Consider the following 20391-nt stretch of genomic DNA (forward strand, 5'->3'; position numbering starts at 1 on the left):
GGGGTTTTACAGGGATTGAAGGCGTTCGATTGGATTTGGAGAAGCAGAATGTGGACGGGGTGAGCTGCTATTGGTAGGTAGGTGGGATTTCCGGTGGGTGGGGTTAGGTGCCGAGTGCAGAGAGGATTTCCAAGGCGGGCTAGGTGCTGGGTGCAGAGGGAATTTCCAAGGTGGGCTAGGTGCTGAGTGCAGAGGGGATTTCCAGGGCGGAGCTAGATGATGGGCATATTCTAATAAGGTAATTTTCAAGCAGGGAGGGAGATGGGGGTGTTCAAACTCCCAGCGAAGGCAATCAGCCTTAAAGTGACCATAAATGTGAAGGTTTACTTCTGGATTCTAGGTTCTAATCCATAGATCAATGCCTGTCCTGTGTCAGTACTATATGGTTTGGTTTACTGTAGTTTTATCGTTTTGTTTCTTGTTCTGTTTTTAAGAGAGTCTCACCCTGCTGCCCAGGCTGAAGTGCAGTGGTATGATCTTGGCTCACTGCAGCCTCCACCTCCTGAGTTCAAGCAATAATTCTGTCTCAGCCTCCAAAGTAGCCGGGATTACAGGCACATGCCTGTTTTGCTCTTGTGGCCCAGGCTGAAGTGCAGTGGGGCGATGTCAGCTCAATGCAACCTCCACCTCCTGGGTTCAAGTGATTCTCCTACTTCAGCCTCCCGAATAGCTGGGATTACCAGCATGCACCACCACACCCATCTAATTTTTGGTATTTTTAGTAGAGGCAGGGTTTCTTCATGTTGATTAGGCTGGTCTTGAACTCTTGACCCCACCTGCTGTGGCCTCCCAAACTGCTGAGATTACAGGCGTGAGCCACTAGGCCCAGCCATCTACTTCCTTTTTAATCCCTCCTTTTTCTACGTAGCAGTTACTGAGTGGAAAATGAAAGTGCCCTGATTGGTCCACTCCTCCAACCAGTCGGACTGGTGGCTGGTCACTACTTAATTTGCGTAGAGTGAACCAGTGGGAAACCTCTAGAGGGTATTTAAACCGCAGGACATTCTGTAACTGGCCGGTGCTGTGGCTCATGCCTGTAATACCAACACTTTGGGAAGCCAAGGTGGGCAGATCACGAGATCAGTTGGAGAGACCAGTCTGGTCAACAGTGAAAACCCATCTCTACTAAAAATAGAAAAAATTAGTCGGGTGTGATGGTGTGCACCTGTACTCCCAGCTACTCGGGAAGCTGAGGCAGGAGAATCGCGTGAACCCAGGAGGCAGAGGTTGCAGTGAGCCAAGATTGTGCCACTTGGTTCCAGCCTGGCAGCCCCGGCGACAGTGTGAGACTGTCTGAAAAAAAGAAAATTCTGTAACTGATGCTCTTGAGCCGCTTGCTGCATACGCACCCACTCTGTGGCGTGTACTCCCCTTTAAAATAAATCGCTGCTTTGGCTGCCTTGTTTGTGCGTTTTGTCCAGTTCTTTGTTCAGGATGTCAAGAACCAGGACAACTACCTTCAACCACATGCTTTTGAGGAACTCATCTGTTCCGCTGAGGGCATTTTGTCCATCTCCAGTGGCAGAAAATTGGCTTACTCCTGTTGCAAGAAGCAATACTTGTACTTCGAATACAGTTTTTGTGTCAACACAGTATTGTCTTTTTTTTTTTTTTTTTTTTTTTTGAGACAGAGTCTCATTCCATCACCAGGTGCCAGGCTGGAGTGCAGTGGCACGATCTCGGCTCACCGCAACCTCCGCCTCCCGGGTTCAAGCAGTTCTCCTGCTTCAGTCTCCCGAATAGCTGGGATTACAGGCGCGTGCCCCTACGCCCAGCTAATTTTTGTATTTTTAGTAGAGACGGGATTTCACCATGTTGGCCAGGATAGTCTCGATCTCTTGACCTCGTGATCCGCCTGCCTCCACCTCCCAAAGTGCTGGGATTACAGGCGTGAGCCACCGTGCCCGGCCTCAACACGATATTGTCTTATATGGTTTGTACCTGCCTGCCCCACACTGATGTGTCACGTGTACTTGGGGGTATTTGTCAGAGCTTTTCAGGTAAATATTTAAGACCACACCATACCTCTGGTACATGGTGCATCCAATCTTTTGGCTTCCCTGGGCCACTTTGAAAGAATTGTCTTGGGCCACACATAAAATACACTAACACTAGATGATGAGCTTAAAAAAAATTGCAAAAAAAAAAAAACCTCAGATGTTTTAAGAATGTTTATGAATTTGTGTTGGGCCTCATTCAAAGCTGTCTTGGGATGCATGCCGCCCATGGGCTGTGGGTTGGACAAGCTTGCTCTAGTAGATAATGTTTCCTTGAGGTGGGTACCCAGAGGGCTCCAAAACGAATTGCTTGGCAGAATTCTGGGAAGGAGAACTGGTTTCTGTTGTCTTTAATTCCATTTTAGGGAGTAATACAACTAGAAAACTTGGTCTGAAATTTGTCTCTGATGTCTCTGCTCTGAAGGCACAACATAGTGTCAGCATTCTAGCCTGAATGATGATTGTTGGCATTGGTTAACTTCCTGCTGGCCAGTCAAGATATATGTGATTGCCAGAACTTCACATTCTACCTGTGTTAATGAGTCAGAAAAAGTAGAACAATTGAAACAATTTATTTATCCTTTAAAAAAAAAAAAAAAAAAAAAAACGGAGAAAGCCCTGTGGCTCTCACTGGTGAAGCTTGGTGTGTATTTGGGATATATTTAGCTGGCTTGGCTCTGCAATGGAAAGCTTGTGGTGTGTCCTCCACAATAGGTATGACCATCTGCTGGGAGTCACAATTACAGGCCCTTTTAATCCAGTGTTGCCTAAGACAAGATACAATGGATCAGGATATCTGATTGGATGGCCTGTGCTTCTGAATAGAGTTTGTAGTTGGATACATGAAAGATGAGAAGGCAGAGTTGTAGGTAAACAGCTTGACCTTGGTGCCCTGATGACTTGCTTTTCTCACAGACCATGCAGGCAAAGCTTAAGCTTAATCACAGGCTGACCCATATTCTGGCGAGACACCCTGCAGGTCCTCCACGAACAAAGTGAGAGAAAGATAGCCCTGTGAGAAACAGTCACAAAGCTGTTTCTCATCTGCCTCCTTAGTTTCAGTTGAGCCTAGGACTTCACCACCTCGGGGGCTATGGTTGCAGGCCATAAAATGGCCAGTTTGGTGTTCTCATCTGGCTTGGTGTCATCCTGTGAGACTGGGGATACTGATCTTGATTTTGCTGTTGAACCTAGTAATATATGAATCCATTTGTCCTTTTGAAGACTGCGTTTATAGAAGCGTAGAGAACTGTTATGTGCCTTCTCACCACTGTGCTGCAGAGGGAGGATTGCGAGTCATTGTTAATTTATTGTGATACTTAAATGAGATAAAGCATATGAAGCATTCCACAGAGTTCTTTACATATAGTAGATTTTCAAATTTTAGTTGTTTATAGTAGTACAAATGTACCTCAGCTTATGATGGAATTACATCTTGATAACCCATATTAAGTAGAAAATATCATAAAGTCAAAAATGGTGGGAGTCTTTTTGTTTGATTTTAGGGTTTTTTTTTTTTTTTTAATTGAGACAGAGTCTCGGTCTGTCACCCAGGCTGGAGTGCAATGACGTGATCTTGGCTTACTGCAACCTCTGCTTCCCGGGTTGAAATGATTCTCCTGCCTCAGCCTGTCCAGTAGCTGAGTTTACAGGTGTGTGACACCATGACCAGCTGATTTTTATGTCTTTAGTAGAGACGAGGTTGCACCATGTTGGTCAGGCTGGTGTTGAACTCCTGACACCCAGCTGGTGTGTCCGCTGAAGAACTGATTGCTTGTTGCTTGGGGTGAAACACCCACACATCTGGTGTCAGAAGTGTGAGAAATTCTCAGAATTGTTTATGTTAAAATATTATTTTTTAAATAATTACATTTACCTCTAATGTTTTACATTTTGTTTTTGTCTCATGTCTTTATTCCTTTCTGATTCCTTAGTGGGATTTATTTTGCATAATGAGTATTTTCTAATGTAGCATTTCAATTTCTGTTTTTAATTTCCTTAATGATATTTTCACTGCATATTTTTTGTTATTTAATGGAAGCACAAATTATTTTTATTTATTTTTATGTAGCACAAATTCTTTTTAAGTATCAGTGATGTGGCCTGGCAGAGATCTTAGATGGGGCAAGAATTTATTTTCACAGAGAAATTGTAATGATGAACCATGGATACCTTGTCTATGGTAACTGCATTAAAATATATTGTCAAAAGTCCTAAGAATACATTATATCCCAAAGTAGATTCTGCAGTCCTAGAGACTGCAGCGGAACCTCAAACAATGTGAGTTTGAACCACGTGGATCCACTTACATACGGATTTTTTTTTTTCTTTTTAGAAGGAGTCTTGCTCTGTCCCCCAGGCTGGAGTGCAGTGGTGCAATCTCGGGTCACTGCAACCTCTGCCTCCTGGGTTCAACCAGTTCTCTGTGTCAGCCTCCCGAGTAGTGGGGATTACAGGTACCTGCCACCGCAACCGGCTAATTTTTGTATTTTTAGTAGAGACGGGGTTTTATCATCTTGGCCAGGCTATTCTTGAAAACTCCTGACCTTATAAGCCACCCTCCTCAGCCTCCCGAATTGGGATTACAAGTGTGAGCCACTGCGCCCGGCCCACGTTTAACTTTTGACTCCCCAAAAGTTAATCACTAATAGCCTACTGTTTAGTGGAAACCTTACCAATAATACAAACAATTAATATGTACATATTTTGTATATTACGTGTAGTATGTACTATATTTTTAGAATAAGCTAGAGAAAAGGAAATTTTATTAAGAAAATCACAAGAGAATATATTTAGTGTTCATCAAGTGGAAATGGATATCATAAAGGTCTTTATCCTCATCGCATTTATCTTGAGTAGGCAGAGGAGGAGGAAGAGGAGGAGTTGGTCTACCTAGTCTCCAGGGTGGCAGAGACAAAAGAAAATCCACAGATAAGTGGACCCACACACTTCAAAGCCATGTTCAAGGATCAACTGTAGTGTCTCTTATACAGTGTCTAATTACGCTTCATGTTTTTGTTGTTGTTGTTGTTGTTTTTGAGGTGGAGTTGCGCTCTGTTACCCAGGCTGGAGTGCAGTGGCACAGTCTTGGCTTACTGCAACCTCCACCTCTCAGGATCAAGCCATTCTCCTGCCTCAGCCTCCTCAGTAGGTGGGATTACAGGCACATACCACCATGCCCAGCTCACTTTTGTATTTTTAGTAGAGACGAGGTTTCATCATGTTGGTCAGGCTGTTCTCAAACTCCTGACCTCATGATCTGCCTGCCTTGGCCTCCCAAAGTGCTGGGATTATAGTCGTGAGCCACTGAGCCCAGCCTCATGCTTATTTTTTATTGAGTCGTCTACATTTTTCTTTTAAAGAAATTCCCTGTATAGGCTGGTTATGAGCTCTTTGGTATGTATTGCAAGTGTAATGTTCCATAGTGTGACTGTTTTTTACTTCCTTATTGGTGTTTTTTAATAAACGGGTGATTAATTTTGATGCCATTTATTTTATGGACCTTTTCATTGTGCCCTGTTTTACAAACCTTCCCCTATCCCAAGGTCATAAAATTATTTTCTATTGTTTCTAGAAACTTTTTTTTTTTTTTTCCTGAGACGGAGTCTTGCTTCACTGCTGAGGCTCTGGAGTGCAGTGGTGTGATCTTGGCTCACTGCAACCTCCACCTCCTGGGTTCAAGAGAATCTCCTGCCTCAGCCTCACAAGTAGCTGGGATTACAGGCATGTGCTACCATGTTCAGCTAATTTTTGCATTTTTAATAGAGACAGGCTTTTGCTATGTTGGTCAGGTTGGTTTCAAACTCCTGACCTCAGATGATTTGCCCATCTTGTTCTCTCAAAGTGCTGGGATTTACAGAAGTGAGCCACCACACCTGGCCTGTTTCTAGAAACTTTAAAATGATAATCTACATGGGATTGATTTGTGTGTATGTCTCTGGACGTGTATGTAATTGGATAAGGCTTATTTTTATTTCGTGGCATATGGATAAACAATTGACCTAGCTTTATGTATTGAAAAGAACTTTTTCCTAACTTTGTCATAAAAACAATTATCTTTTATATATAAAAGTATACGTCTTTGCTATTCATGCTTGTTTTGCATTGCCATAGGAAAGTTTATAATCAAGCTTGTAAATTTACACCAAGAAAATCCATTGGGATGTTTACTAGAATTGCATTGACTCTTTATTATTATAATTTTGAGACAGAGTCTTGCTCTGTTGCTCAGGCTGGAGTGCAGTGACACGATCTCGGCTCACGGCATCCTCCGCCACCTGGGTTCACACAATTCCCCTGCCTCAGCTTCCTGAGCAGCTGGGATTACAGGCATGTACCACCATGCCTAGCTAATTTTTTTTGTATTTTTAGTAGAGAAGGGGTTTCACCATGTTGGCCAGGTTGGTCTCAATCTCTTGACTTTGTGATCCACCCATCTTGCCCTCCTCAAGTGCTGGAATTACAGGTGTGAGCCATCGTGCCTGGCCCTTTTTTTTTTTTTTTTTTTTTTTTTTGAGACTCTTGTCACCCAAGCTATAGTGCAGTGGTGCCGTCTCAGCTCTCGGCAGCCTCTTCCTCCTAGGTTCAAGTCATTCTCATGCCTCAGCCACCTGAGTAGCTGGGATTACAGGCGCCCGCCACCATGTCCAGCTAATTTTTTTGCATTTTTAGTAAAGACAGGGATTTGCTATGTTGGCCAGGCTAATCTCAAACTCCTGGCTTCAAATGATCCACCTACTTTGGCCTCCCAAAGTGCAGGCATTACAAATGTGAGCCTCTGCACTGGCCTTATGATGCATTTGTTATTGTAGTTACTTTAATTTCCAAATAACAGACTTTGTATTCCTAAAATAAGCAGTTTGGTTCTCATATATTATCCCTCTCATCAGTTCATTTAGGTTGCCAACATTTTGTTTATAAAAGCAAAACTTTAGCAAACCAAATTTTTATTGCTAGAGGACAGGTTAAATGGTGGTCTGAAAAAATGCTTTTCTCTGCTTTCACAATACTTCTGACACCAGATGTGTGGGATTTTTTTCCCCAACTGACTACTTCTCTCCAGATACCAACTGGGTGGCTTGTGATATGATTCTGTTCTGACACTGTCTACCTGACGTTACCATAAGAGATCCCACAAGTTAAAGGGCTCAGTCCTACAAGACTGCCCCTACTTGAAGGCATTCACAAGTCCAGTCTTGTCCTTCTGACCACCTGGATATAAAGCATACCAAGTATGCTTTCTCTGAGGTCACTGCCTTCCCAGTACTTCAGTGTGTTCACAAACCCTGAAGCTCATCGAATCTCATTGTTCACAAGGTGTTTTGTTTGTTTGTTTGTTTTGTTTTGTGATGGAGTCTTACTCTGTTGTCCAGGCTGGAGTGCTGTGGTATGATCTTGGCTCACTGCAACCTCTGCCTCCCAGATTCAAGCTATTCTCCTGCCTCAGCCTCCCAAGTAGCTGGGACTACAGGCACATGCCACCACGCCCAGCTAATTTTTGTATTTTTAGTAGAGACGGGGTTTCACCATGTTGGCCAGGATGTTCTCGATCTCTTGATCTCGTGATCTGCCTGCCTCAGCCTCCCAAAGTGCTGGGATTACAAGCATGAGGCACTTCACCCAGAGAGGTGTTTTTGTTTTGTTTTGTTTTTTTAAGTCTTATTCTGTCACCCAGGCTGGAGTGGCACCATCATGACTCACTGCAGCCTCAACTCGTAGGCTCAGGTGATCCTCCCACCCTGCCTTCTGTTTTCTGAGTAGGTGGCTGGGCCATGGGCATGCACTACCATGGTGAGCTAATTTTATTTTTATTTTTATAATTTTCAGTAGAGATAGGGTTTCACTGTGTTTCCCAGACTGGTCTTGAACTCTTGGCCTTGAGAGATCCTCCCACCTCAGCCTTATAGAGTGCTGGGATTATAGGCATGAGCCACTACATCCAGCCAAGAGTTTTTACAGAATGCAGTCTCCAGCTTCCCCTACCACTTTATGGAGGTCAGTGGTTAGAACTAAAAGTTCCAACCCTTTAACATTTGGTATTCTTGGTGACCACCAGCTCTATCCTTAGGGTATCTAGGAGCTCCCACCATAAGTCATCGAAATAGCATAGACTCAGGTGTGTACAAACAGGGCTCTCATTATGAATAACAAAAGATACTCCTGACATTCAAGAAATTCCAAGGGTTTTAGGTGCTTTGTGCCAAGATCCAGGGACAAAGACCAAATACAGTTCTTAGTATACCACAGGTAATATAAAATTAAAGTAGAATGCTTTGCAGACCATGAGGTAGATGGGAGGTGTATATACAATATACTAGATCAAATAGATGAAAAACAGGCAATTGTAGATGATGTGTTTGGGAGGATTCCATTTGTTTTAAAAGATGTTTTATTTTTGAATTAACATTGGCTTATGCCAGAAATTTTCTTGAGTGCAGTGGTGCAATCTCGGCTCACTACATCCTTCACCTCCCAGGTTCAAGTGATTCTCGTGCATTAAGTCTCCTGAGTAGCTTGGATTACAGGTGTGCATCACCACACCCAGCTAATTTGTTGTATTTTTAGTAAAGATGGGATTTTGCCATGTTAGCCAGGCTGGTCTGAAACTCTTGGCCTTAGGTTATCTACCTGCCTCAACCTTCCAAAGTGCTGGGATTACAGGCATGAGCTGCTGCACCCAGCCTTATGCCAAAATTTACTGAGTTCAGTAAGGTAACCTTGAATAGTGCTGGGGAGTTGTTAACCATATGTTTGGGCTTTTTAAAATTGTCATCTTAGCTTTTTTTTTTTTTTTAATACAACTAGCATGGATTACTTAGAATAGAGAGTCTGTTAAAATAAGTAAAAGCAGAATGTGATTGGAATTGAAATGTAACAAAAAGCCAGCTGTTAATTGTGTAGAGTGAATTTCTGTTAAACACTTTAGAAATTTCATTGACACTTGCCTTGTTGTATCCACTATTGCTCTTTCTCTTCCCAAATTAAAGATGAGGCTGCTCTGAAGTTTTGGTAATTAGGATGGATAGTCAGCTGCTGATTTTTTTTTTAGAGGCTCTGTCTAGGCAAACCAGCATTTTAATAAAAGATTTTTGTTTCTTACAGATTCCTGACATTGAAACAACTGACTTCTAACTGACTTGTAATACATTGCCACTGTATCAAACCGACAATGAATTGGAATGCAAAACCAAAGAGTACTACATTACCACCACTGTATCAGAAAAGCCAGCCACCTTTTTTGCAGCAGTCTTTAATAAACCAAGTCACCACAACATGTCCAAGTTCTTTCAGCTATCCTGGAAGTAACCAAGAAGCATGCATGTATCCCAGTAATTCAAATCCAGTTTCACAACCACTGCTAAATATCCAGAATTATCCTCAACAATTCTCTGTTTCTGATATGCATAATGGGGCAGTTGTGGCCTCACATACTTCAGTAGAAAGAATAACATATGCAAATGTTAGTGGACCCAAACAGCTAACTCAAAATTTGCAAATGTCTTCAGGAGCTACACAAAATGTATGGTCGAACTCAGCAATGAGGAATCCTGTGCATTCTCCTATTGGGGCAACTGGGTCTCATCAAACTGATTTTGGAACTAATACACCCAATATGCCTGCACTGCAGAGTCAATTGGTAACATCAGATACCTATTCTATGCATATGCAAATGATCCCTTCTAATTCTACACGACTTCCTGTAGCTTACCAAGGAAAACAGGGACTTAACCAGTCTTTTTCAGAGCAGCAGGTTGATTGGACACAACACTATATGTCTAAGGGACTGACTTATCCAGATTACAGACCACCTCCAAAGCTATACCGTTACTCACCAGAAAGCTTGTTACAAGTTCCTGCCATTCAGAAAGGAAACTTGACTACATCGTTACAAGGTAAAAATAGTCAGCTTCCAAATTCTGTACTAACTTTATTGTCAAAGCAGACTGCAGCTGTACCATCACAGCAGTATGCCATGCAAACTGACAGAAGACCTCCTGCTCCTTACAACTGTAGATATGGAAGCCAGCCTTTGCAAAGTACTCAGTGTATTACTAAACACTTGTCTATGGAAGTTCCTCCGAGTGGAGAAATGCACTCATCTGAAATGAGGACCAGCTTTCAACAGCAGTGGCAAAACCCTAATGAAAGTCTTAGCACAGTTGGAAATTTCTCTAACTTAAAAGTAAGTATCAGCAGCAAACAACCTTTTAATGATCCCGTTAGATCTTCTGTGGATGGTGTTCAGACTCTTGCTCAAAATAATGAAGAGAAAAGAAAGGATTCTTGTAATCCAACTTCAAATCAGGTATTGGACACAAGTGTTACAAAAGAAAAGCTAGTAAGGGATATTAAAACATTATTAGAAATAAAACAGAAGTTTTCAGAACTTGCAAGGAAAATTAAAATCAATAAAGATCTTTTGATGGCAGCAGGTTGTATTAAAATGACTGATGCCTCTTACAGTGAACCAGCTCAGAATTCTGAATTGTCTCTGAAACAAACTTCCAAAATCCAGTCTGCACCACAGATAACTCCAGTACCGTTGGAGAAGGCAGATAGACAACCACCTACAGTAGTGAAATCTACAGAAACAAGTAATACTGAATGTACATTGAATTCTGACATTCAGAAAATCAATTGCAGAAGGTTTAACCAAGTTAATTCTGTTGTTTTACCAAATCCTGTCTATTCCGAAAAGCAGCCAATGCCAGACCAGACTCATGATGTGAAAGATCTCACTTCAAAGACATCAGCTGTTGAGATGACCCAGGCAATATTGAGTACTCAGCTTTCATCAGAAAAAAATGTTAGCAAAGTTGAGCAAAATTCAGCAGTTTGTGAAACAATTTCTGTTTCCAAGTCCATGTCCACTGAGAAATATACATCAAACATTGAAAATAAAAATGCCCTGCTTATCAGTTTGCTTTTACAGGCAGGTAAGACTCAGAAGACAGTATTCAAAGATGCTAGTCAAACTATTCAGGATTCTAAACAAGACAGTTGTGAAATGAACCCAAATACCCAAAAGACTGATAACCAACTAAATTTGAAGACCATGGAAACTCCAAGTATTTCTAATGTAAGTGGTAGGACTTCAGACAACCCTTTTTGCAGTGAACAAGAATCCTCAACAAAAGGAACGCCTGCTAAAAGTGACAGTAGCTGTTCCATGGAAGTGCTAGCAACCTGTCTTTCTCTTTGGAAAAAGCAACCTTCAGAAAGTACAAAAGAAAAGCAGTGTGATAAACTCAGAACAAACACAACAGCAGTTGGAATTTCAAAGCCTGCTAACATCCACCTTAAGAGTCCTTGTTCAGTTGTGGGAAATTCAATTTCTCAGAATAAAATAAGTAATCCCGTACCGCAAACAGGTTTGTCAGTGGTAGTACACAATTATGAGTCTTCAGGCATAAATACAACAAAGGGAACAGAACTTCAGATTGCTGTAGTCTCACCGTTAATTCTGTCAGATGTCAAAACGTTGTCTGTCAAAGGAGTAACACCTGCAGCATTACCTGAAACAGTGTATCCAGTTATTAAAGAAGGCAGTGTTTGTAGTTTACAAAATCAGTTGGCAGAAAATGCAAAGACAGCTGCTGCTTTGAAAGTTGATGTTAGTGGACCAGTAGGAAGTACTGCAGTATCAACCAAGATTTTCCCACTAACTGAGAAGGAAAAGCAGAATGACTCAACTAATGGTAATTCAGAAGGCACACTTAATGTCAGTCAAGGAAAGCATGACAAATTAGAGGCAGCTATCCATTCTCCTATGAGTGATCAGCAAACCTCACAGGAATCAAGGGATAGTACTGTTGTGAGTAGTGATATATTACAGATTGACAATATATGTTCTCTGGTTGAAGGTGATACCTCTTACAATTCCCAAATTGCAAAGATATTCAGCTCTGTTTCTTTGAAAGTGGTTGAGCCACAGAAACCATCTCTACCCAATCAGCAAGGGACTGGTAGCAGAGAACCAGAAAAACAATCAGATGACACCACTGAAAATAAAGACTCTGGTTTTCAAAAAGGTCAACCTGTACAGTGCACAGATGTTTCACAGAAAATACATGATCAGCCAAAGTCAGAGCCACCCTTAGAGTCATCTTTTAATAATCTTGAAGTAAACAGAGGAATTCTAGAGGAAAGTAATTTGGAGCATGCCACTGAAGAAAACACAGCTAATGATATGTGTTCATCAGCTGCTGTGCAGGAGGATGTTTACCCTCAGGAAACTGATGTATCCAGCAATTACACTGCCCAAGGTCCTGCAAGAAATGAAATTCACAGTGATAAGGCACCTGTCTTATACCTACATGACCAGCTGTCAGAACTTTTAAAAGAGTTTCCTTATGGCATTGAGGCTCTTAATACACGTGATGGTTCTGTGGGCCAGCAAACAACATACCCAACCTCAGAAGATCAAACTGCTGATAAAACCAGTTGTGACTCCAAAGACCCAGGGAATCAAATACAAATTACAATGTTAAGCTCAGAGCAAATGAAAGAAATATTTACTGAACAGGATGATCAACCCTGTGTGGTAGACAAGTTGGAAGAACCTGAGAAAGAAAAGCCCATCACAGAAGTAGGTAGCCATTGTGACCTGCAGGCAGCTGCAGGAGGAGAAAGTCGTGATTCTGTGATACTGGACTCGGAGAAAGATGACATCCACTGCTGTGCGTTGGGTTGGCTCTCCATGATTTATGAAGGAGTACCCCAGTGTCAGTGTGATTCCATCAAGAACTCAACTTCAGAGGAAGAGAAAGGAAAAGACCAGTGTTCTCGTTTGGAGACCAATAGTTGTAAACAAGGAGAGAGAACCTCTGATACAGCTGTCCCTGTTGTTGAATCTAAGATCCTTCTAAATAATCCAAAGACTCCTCCTACTCCAGATGGGGAAAGTCATTTTCCTGAAATACAATACGATAATGATATAGAAGATGCATCCAAAACAAAACATAAAAGCATACCAAGAATGGAACAAGAAGTAGCTGCTGGTCAGTTTTCATCTAAATGTGATAAACTAGATCCCTTGCAAAATCACAAAAAAAAAAAACTGAGGTTTCATGAGGTAACCTTTCACTCCAGTAATAAAATGACAGCATCTTATGAACAAGCTTCTCAAGAAACCCAACAGAAGAAACATATAACACAGAACTCACGCCCACTAAAAGCAAAAACCGCTTTTTTGTCAAATAAAGATCTATGTAAGAAGCATAGTTCCTTGGGACAGTCATCACCAGAAAAGATGAAATTCAAACCAGGTGGCTTCAAACAAAAACATTTGGAAAAAAGGAAGTTAGACCAAGGGAACATATTAGATACAGAAGTAAAGAGGAAGAAACATGATAAACAAGAACAGAATGAAAGTGCGGGAGCTACGGTCAAATTAGGTGAGTCTTCGTCAAACCCAAAGGAGAGAGCCATTGTTAAGGAAAAGATAGTATCAAATACTAAGTCTTTAGACACGAAATCTAGTTCATCTAAATTTAGAATTACAATTCCTAAGGAGTGTTTACAAAGGCAGAAACATAAAGAAGCTGTGAGTAATAAAGCATCGAAAATCTATGTGAAAAATGTACCATGTGGTTCTGAACACATGAGACCCAGTAAATTTGTGCAGGTGGGAAGTTGTGGGAAAGTGAATGAGAGACACAGCAGCAGTGTACAGACCTCTAAAGAATCATTAAATGGCTTGACAAGCCATGGTAAAAGCCTCAAAATCCACCATTCTGAGGAGTCTAAAACATACAATATTTTAAAGAATGTTAAAGAAAAAATTCATAGAAAGTCTGACAAAATATGGATTGACCAGACTAAATTAGACAAGAAATTAACCAGTATAAGCAGTGAAGCTGAATTCAGCCAAATGCCTCTTCAAGTAAAGGATCAAAAGAAATTATATCTGAATAGAGTTGCGTTTAAATGCACTGAACGTGAAAGCATTTGTCTCACCAGATTAGACAGTTCACCCAGGAAGCTTCATAAAGATAAAGAGAAGAGACAGGAAAATAAACATAAGGCCTTTTTGCCAGCAAAAGATAACACAGATAAATCAAAAATGCTGGAGTTTAAATTATGTCCAGATATCTTTCTAAAGAATGCAATCCCTGTGGAAGAACGGAAGGATGTAAAGCCTCATCCCAGGAAGGAGCAATCCCCTGTGCAAGGTCCAGTATGATTTTCTTGGTGGTGTCTACAACATTATAGGTCAATATTTGGGCTGGCACTTCTCATGCTGTCTGGGCTGCTGGGAAAGACTTAAATATGTTATGCCACTACCTAGTATTTGTTTTGCCTGGTAAACCAATGTTTTATTGGGGAATATTTGTTTTGTGTTTATTGCCACCTTATTGTAAGTTGTAGGAAATTGGTAGTCATGACAAACTATATAAAACTTGCCAAATAGAAATATTTCAGTTAGTATCAAAAAGGCTGTACTGTGAAAAGCATTTCCACATTCCTTGTGGGAATGTCAGAAAAGTGTCAAGTAGCCAGTGTTGTAAAGCCTTGATTTTAAAAGTTAATTTTCCTTTGGACTTGTAATTTGAAAGACCTGTGCACTTGAAATTTTGTTCTAAATATTAGAGGATATGTAATTATTAATAATGAAGTCTTTTTGTTCATATGGAAATGGATCGACTAATTGTCATCTTTGAAACAGTTGATGACTGTGTTATCACTATAGTTAAAACGGTAACATCTAGTCTACTCAGAAGCTGGAAGGACCATGAAGGTAGTATTGTCCAGTGTTACAATTTAAAATCTGTAGAGCCAAGCTGGCAGCTTATGAATATTCGGAAACCTAATGGTAGACTTCTCAATGTAGTGCAGGAAGGAAGGAGAAAATTGATAGCTAGTTATTTGTGGTACTAAGGGGACATTTAGAGGTTGTGGATATTATATGTAAAGCATTGTGCTGAGGAACTAAAGACTGGAAAACTTAAGGATTTGAATGGAAATTGGAGTCTTTGCTTTTCTGACTATGTTTGTTGGGGTTCATAAAACAATAGCATAAATAGGATATGTTTTCCTGGAAAAGAATATAGGGATATACTCATTTTGTAAAAAATTGGTGCTTTCAATAGGTTCTTTCATTTGGGTCCTTAGAATTTGAGGTGTGAGGCCGGCCGCGGTGGCTCACGCCTGTAATCCCAGCACTTTGGGAGGCCGAGGCGGGCGGATCACAAGCTCAAGAGATCGAGACCATCCTGGTCAACATGGTGAAACCCCGTCTCTACTAAAAATACAAAAAATTAGCTGGGCATGGTGGCGCATGCCTGTCATCCCAGCTACTCAGGAGGCTGAGGCAGGAGAATTGCTTGAACCCAGAAGGCGGAGGTTGCGGTGAGCCGAGATCGCGCCATTGCACTCCAGCCTGGGTAACGAGCGAAACTCCGTCTCAAAAAAAAAAAAAAAAAAAGAATTTGAGGTGTGGATGTAATCAGAACATGGGAAGTGGGTGAGGGCAATATAACTTTCTATCTCATGTGTCCTTAAATATCTTGAGATGTGTTAACCTGTTCAGCTCAGGTGAGGGGAACATAATTACATAGTAAGGATAAACTCATTTTTAAATGATGAGATAAGCATTTTAAATAGGGGAAATTATTTTTCCGGTCCTTTTTATTGAGTTATGTTACATATGGTTATATCGAGTGCCTTCCAAAATCTGTTTTCAGCTTACATGATTTTCCTTTGTTGTAGTACTAAAGGAGATGATTAGCAATATCTAGAGTTCTGAAAACGAATATTTAAATAGTTTCAGGAATAAAAAGTACAAAAGAAGACTGGTTAAAATGTTTTACTATGAAGAAAAAAACACAGAAAAACAGCCAAGAAAAAGGTAAAGTATTTTTAAGTCTTGTTTCTACTTATCTGCCTATCTGGCATATGAAAGTTGGATTATGATTATGATATGATTGTAAAGTATGATTTTATCCTTTTTTTTTTTTTGAGATGGAGTTTGCTGCAGTGGCGCGATCTCGGCTCACTGCAACCTCTGCCTCCTGGGTTCAACCAATTCTTCTGCTTCAGTCTCTCCCCACGTAGCTGGGACTACAGGTGCACACCACCACACCCAGCTAATTTTTGTATTTTTAATAGAGACAGGGTTTCACCAAACTAGCCACAGTGGTCTCAATCTCTTGACCTTATGATCTGCCTGCCTTGGCCTCCCAAAGTCTCATTCTCTCACCCAGGCTGGAGTGCAGTGGCATGATCTTGCTTCACTGCAACCTTCGCCTCCAGAATTCAAGTGATTCTTCTCTGTCAGCCTCTCGTAGCTGGGACTACAAGTGCACACCACCACACCCAGCTAAATTTTTTGTATTTTTAGTAGAGACAGGGTTTCACCATGTTGGCCAGGCTAAACTCCTGGCATCAGGTGGTCCACAAAGTGCTGGGATTGCAGGCATGAGCCATCATGCCTGGCCTCTATTTAAACTTTTATCTACCAAAATAGGCCACAGGCTGGACTGTTTGCCAGCCCCTGAATTCGATTATTCACATGTAAATTTCATTAAACCTCAATACAATTTAGGCAAGGATATTCACATTTTATAGGTAAGAGGTGTGACATCATTTGACTTACGTTTCATTGCTAGTTACTGAATAGGGACTAGAACCTGGTCCCCTCTCTTCAAAGTCCATTAAGCCCTTCATATCTGCGTGTTCTGTATCTGTAGATTCAAACTGTGGATTGAAAATATTTGGGGGAAAAAATAAAAATAGAAACTTAAAAGACAATACAGTATAACAACTGTTTACATAGGATTTACGTTGTATTTGGTATTAAAAGTAATCTGGAAATGATTTAAGGTATGTAGGGGATATGCTTTACATTAGGTAAAAATACTATGCCATTATATAAGGGACTTAAGCGTCTCCAGATTTTGGTATCTGTTTGGGTGGGTGCTGCAGAGGTGTCCTGGAATCGGTCCCTCTTCAATACCGAGGGATGACTGTATTTTATTTTATTTTATTTTATTTTTATTTTTTGTGTGTGTGTGCGAGACGGAGTTTCGCTCTTGTTACCCAGGCTGGAGTGCAATGGCGCGATCTCGGCTCACCGCAACCTCCGCCTCCTGGGTTCAGGCAATTCTCCTGCCTCAGCCTCCTGAGTAGCTGGGATTACAGGCACACGCCACCATGCCCAGCTAATTTTTTGTATTTTTAGTAGAGACGGGGTTTCACCATATTGACCAGGATGGTCTCGATCTCTTGACCTCGTGATCCACCCGCTTCGGCCTCCCAAAGTGCTGGGATTACAGGCTTGAGCCACCGCGCCCGGCCTGACTGTATTTTAATAGTGAGTGACTGATCCTAGCTGTGTTACTTGCTGGGAAGGGATTTGGGCTGAGGACCAACTAAAGAAGCTAGAGTTTTGAGTTAGTTTAGTTTAGTTTTGAGATGCTCTGTTGCCCGGCTGGAGTACAGTGGCACGGTCTCAGCTTACTGCAGCCTCTGCCTCCTGGGTTCCAGTGATTCTTCTGCCTCTGCCTCCCGAGTAGCTGGAACTACAAGTGCACTACCACGCCTGGCTAGTTCTCGTATTTTTGGTAGAGACAGTTTTCTTTAACTGTGTTGACCAGGCTGGTCCCAAACTCCTGAACTCATGTGATCCCCCCACCTCTGCCTCCCAAAGTGCTAGATTACAGGTGTGAGCCACCATGTCCAGCCAAGTATTTGATAGTTAATACATTGAAAGTACCTTGTTTTTAGGGGTTGGCTTTGAGAATTAAAAGCTAGAGCTCAAAAGTTTTGTCTTGGTTTTGGTTTATTAAATAGGCAAAGGGGTTCAGAGCCTCAGAAATGGAGAGCAGGAAAACTTCACTAAGAGAAAGAAGCACATCTTTTTTTTTTTTTTTTTTTAAGATGGGGTTTCACCCTGATGGCCAGGCTGGTCTTGAACTCCTGGCCTCAGTTGATCCACCCACCTCAGCCTCCCAAAGTGCTAGGATTACAGGCGTGAGCCACCGCTCCTGGCCTAGAAGCACATCTTATAAAAGGAAAATTGACAAAGGTTGTCAATGTTTTTGAAGAGAACTTCAAACAAATACATAGAAGCAGGCATGTAAAAATTGAGCAGAGGCCGGGCAAAGTGGCTGGCTGACACCTCTAATCCTAGGACTTTGGGAGGCCGAGGCTGGTGGATTGCCTGAGGCCAGGAGTTCGAGACCACCCTAGCCTACATGGTGAAATTCTGTCTCTACTAAAAATATAAAAATTAGCTGGGTGTGCTAGCACACCTGTAATCCCAGCTACTCAGGAGGCTGAGACAGGAGAATCACTTGAACCCAAGAGGTAGAGGTTCCAGTGAACTGACATTGAACCACTATACTCCAGCCTGAGTGACAGAGCAAGACTCCATTTGAAAGAAAAAAAAAAAAAAGAGATAGGATTGAAACATGCATATGCGAAAAAACTTGAATCGATGCAGAAGTACAGTACACTCTTAATCAGAACAGGAGAAATAACCTGAAGAGGAGTGAATGAAGAGCAGTGAGAGGCCTGAGAGTGGAAAAAAGTGCCCCTCGGGTTGAAAGGGAGAAAGACAAAAATGAGAAAGATAAAAATGGGGGGGTAAGAAAAAAGCTCCTTGGAAACAGGAGAGACGTGATCATTACCTCAAAGAAAAAACAAGAGGCATGTTTGAAATCTGAAGCTGAAAAGACAGATACACAGGAATGACCAGACAGGCTCAGAGATAAGCATGAGCTAAATGACACATGCAGATAGCACAGCAGGATGAGCAATGCATGGCGAATGTGAGGTGGAAATACTCAATCATGGCGAAAGAAAAACACAAGCCAGGTCACTAGTACAGTAAGGTGAAGCTGGGTGAGACTAGCCAAGAGATGAGTCATACATCTCTGTCATAGCATGACAAGACACAAGACCTAAGTGAGAAGAAAGAACCTCAGGTGGTGCTACACAGGCAATTTTATTTACTTATCTTTTTAAAAATTTTTTTGTTTTTTAGATCTTCTTGCTCTGTTGCCCAGGCTGGAGGGCAGTGGAGCGATTTCAGCTCACTGCAGCATCCACTTCTTGGGTTCAAGCAATTCTCCTGCCTTGGCGTCAACCTCCTAAGTAGCGCTAGCCACCACACCTGGCTGATTTTTGTATTTTTAGAAGAGACAGGGTTTCACCATGTTGTCCAGGCTGGTCTCGAACTCATGACCTCAGACGATCTGCCCACCTTGGCCTGCCAAAGTGCTGGGATTACGGGCTTGGGCCACCGTGCCCGGCTACATGGGCATTTTTAGAAGGCCTATGAGGGGTGAATGAAGCTGGCTCTGGAGAAGGGATCTCTGGGGAATAGTGAATTATACACCTCAGACAAAGAGGCTGGAGAACTGTGAACCAAGTGTGAGAAAATGCTGCAGTCCCCCAGACAGCTATAAAAGAAACTTACCTGGCCTGGTGTGGGGCCCATGTGCACCATCCCAGCACTTGGGACGCCAAGGCCAGAGGATGGCTTGAGCCCAGGAGTTTAAGACGACCTTGGCCAACATCAGGAGACCCCTTCTCTGCAAAGAACTGTTTGTTTGTTTGTTTTTGAGACAGAGTCTTACTCTGTCGCCAGGTGCCAGGCTGGAGTGCAGTGGCGCGATCTTGACTCACTGCAACCTCCGCCTCCTGGGTAGGTGGGACTACAGGCGCAGCCACCATGCCCAGCTAATTTTTTTATTTTTATTTTTCGTGTAGACGGGGTTTCACCATGTTGGCCAGGATGGTCTCGATCTCTTGACCTCATGATCCACCGGGCCGGCCACAAAGAACTTTTAAAAAAATTAGCCGGGTATAGGGTAGTGCACCTGTAGTCCCAGCTACTTGGCAGACTGAGGAAGGAAGATCACCTGAGCCCACGAGTTGAGGCTGCATTAAGCCCTGATGGCAGCACTGCACTCCAGCCTGGGCGACAGAGCGAAGACCTTGTCTCAAAAACAAAACGAAACAAAACAAAACCAAAAAACGCAGAAGAAACAAACACTTAAATTCGGTAGCAAAGTTTGCAGCATATCTGAAGTCCTAAGCTAGGGTAAAGAGATGAAGAGGAAATGACAAGAATTTCCTGGAAAGCAACTTAGATACCATCTTAGGCTTCAGTGTCACTAATTCTCAAAGAAAGCAAACAAGGAAGTAAACTTTGCAGCAGATAGAACTAACAGGACAGAATACTCCACACACTGAGGGAGAAAAAGACAAAACCAGGACCCCATTATTCAGAAGCAAATAGCTACAGCAGGAATGAAATGTACAGATAGTCCCTGACTTCAGTGGTTTGACTAAGGATTTCTTGACTATGATGATATGAAAGTGATACAAATTAAGTAGAAAGTGTATTTTGAGTACCCGTACGGCAATTCTGTTTTTCATTTTCACT

General features: G+C 41.9%; 1 protein-coding gene across 11 annotated transcripts in view; it reads left to right on the top strand.

The window, feature by feature from the left end:
* Window positions 1-20391, top strand: part of RESF1 (retroelement silencing factor 1) — a 40049-nt gene that overhangs the window by 5307 nt on the left and 14351 nt on the right. For 4 of the 11 annotated variants that reach the window (XM_074403036.1, XM_003926634.4, XM_074403037.1 and 1 more), the window contains 2 exons: window positions 9099-14170; window positions 15763-15846. In XM_074403036.1, coding sequence (XP_074259137.1) covers window positions 9166-14170; window positions 15763-15846 — 5089 coding nt within the window. In that variant the 5' untranslated portion in view covers window positions 9099-9165. Of the gene's footprint in view, window positions 1-4332; window positions 4454-9098; window positions 15446-15707; window positions 15847-20391 lie in introns of those variants that run through there. The other 7 variants (XM_074403035.1, XR_012518520.1, XR_012518521.1 and 4 more) reach the window with 7 other exon arrangements.

The sequence above is a fragment of the Saimiri boliviensis genome, chromosome 7, assembly GCF_048565385.1.
Source record: "Saimiri boliviensis isolate mSaiBol1 chromosome 7, mSaiBol1.pri, whole genome shotgun sequence".
Lineage (NCBI taxonomy): Eukaryota > Metazoa > Chordata > Mammalia > Primates > Cebidae > Saimiri > Saimiri boliviensis.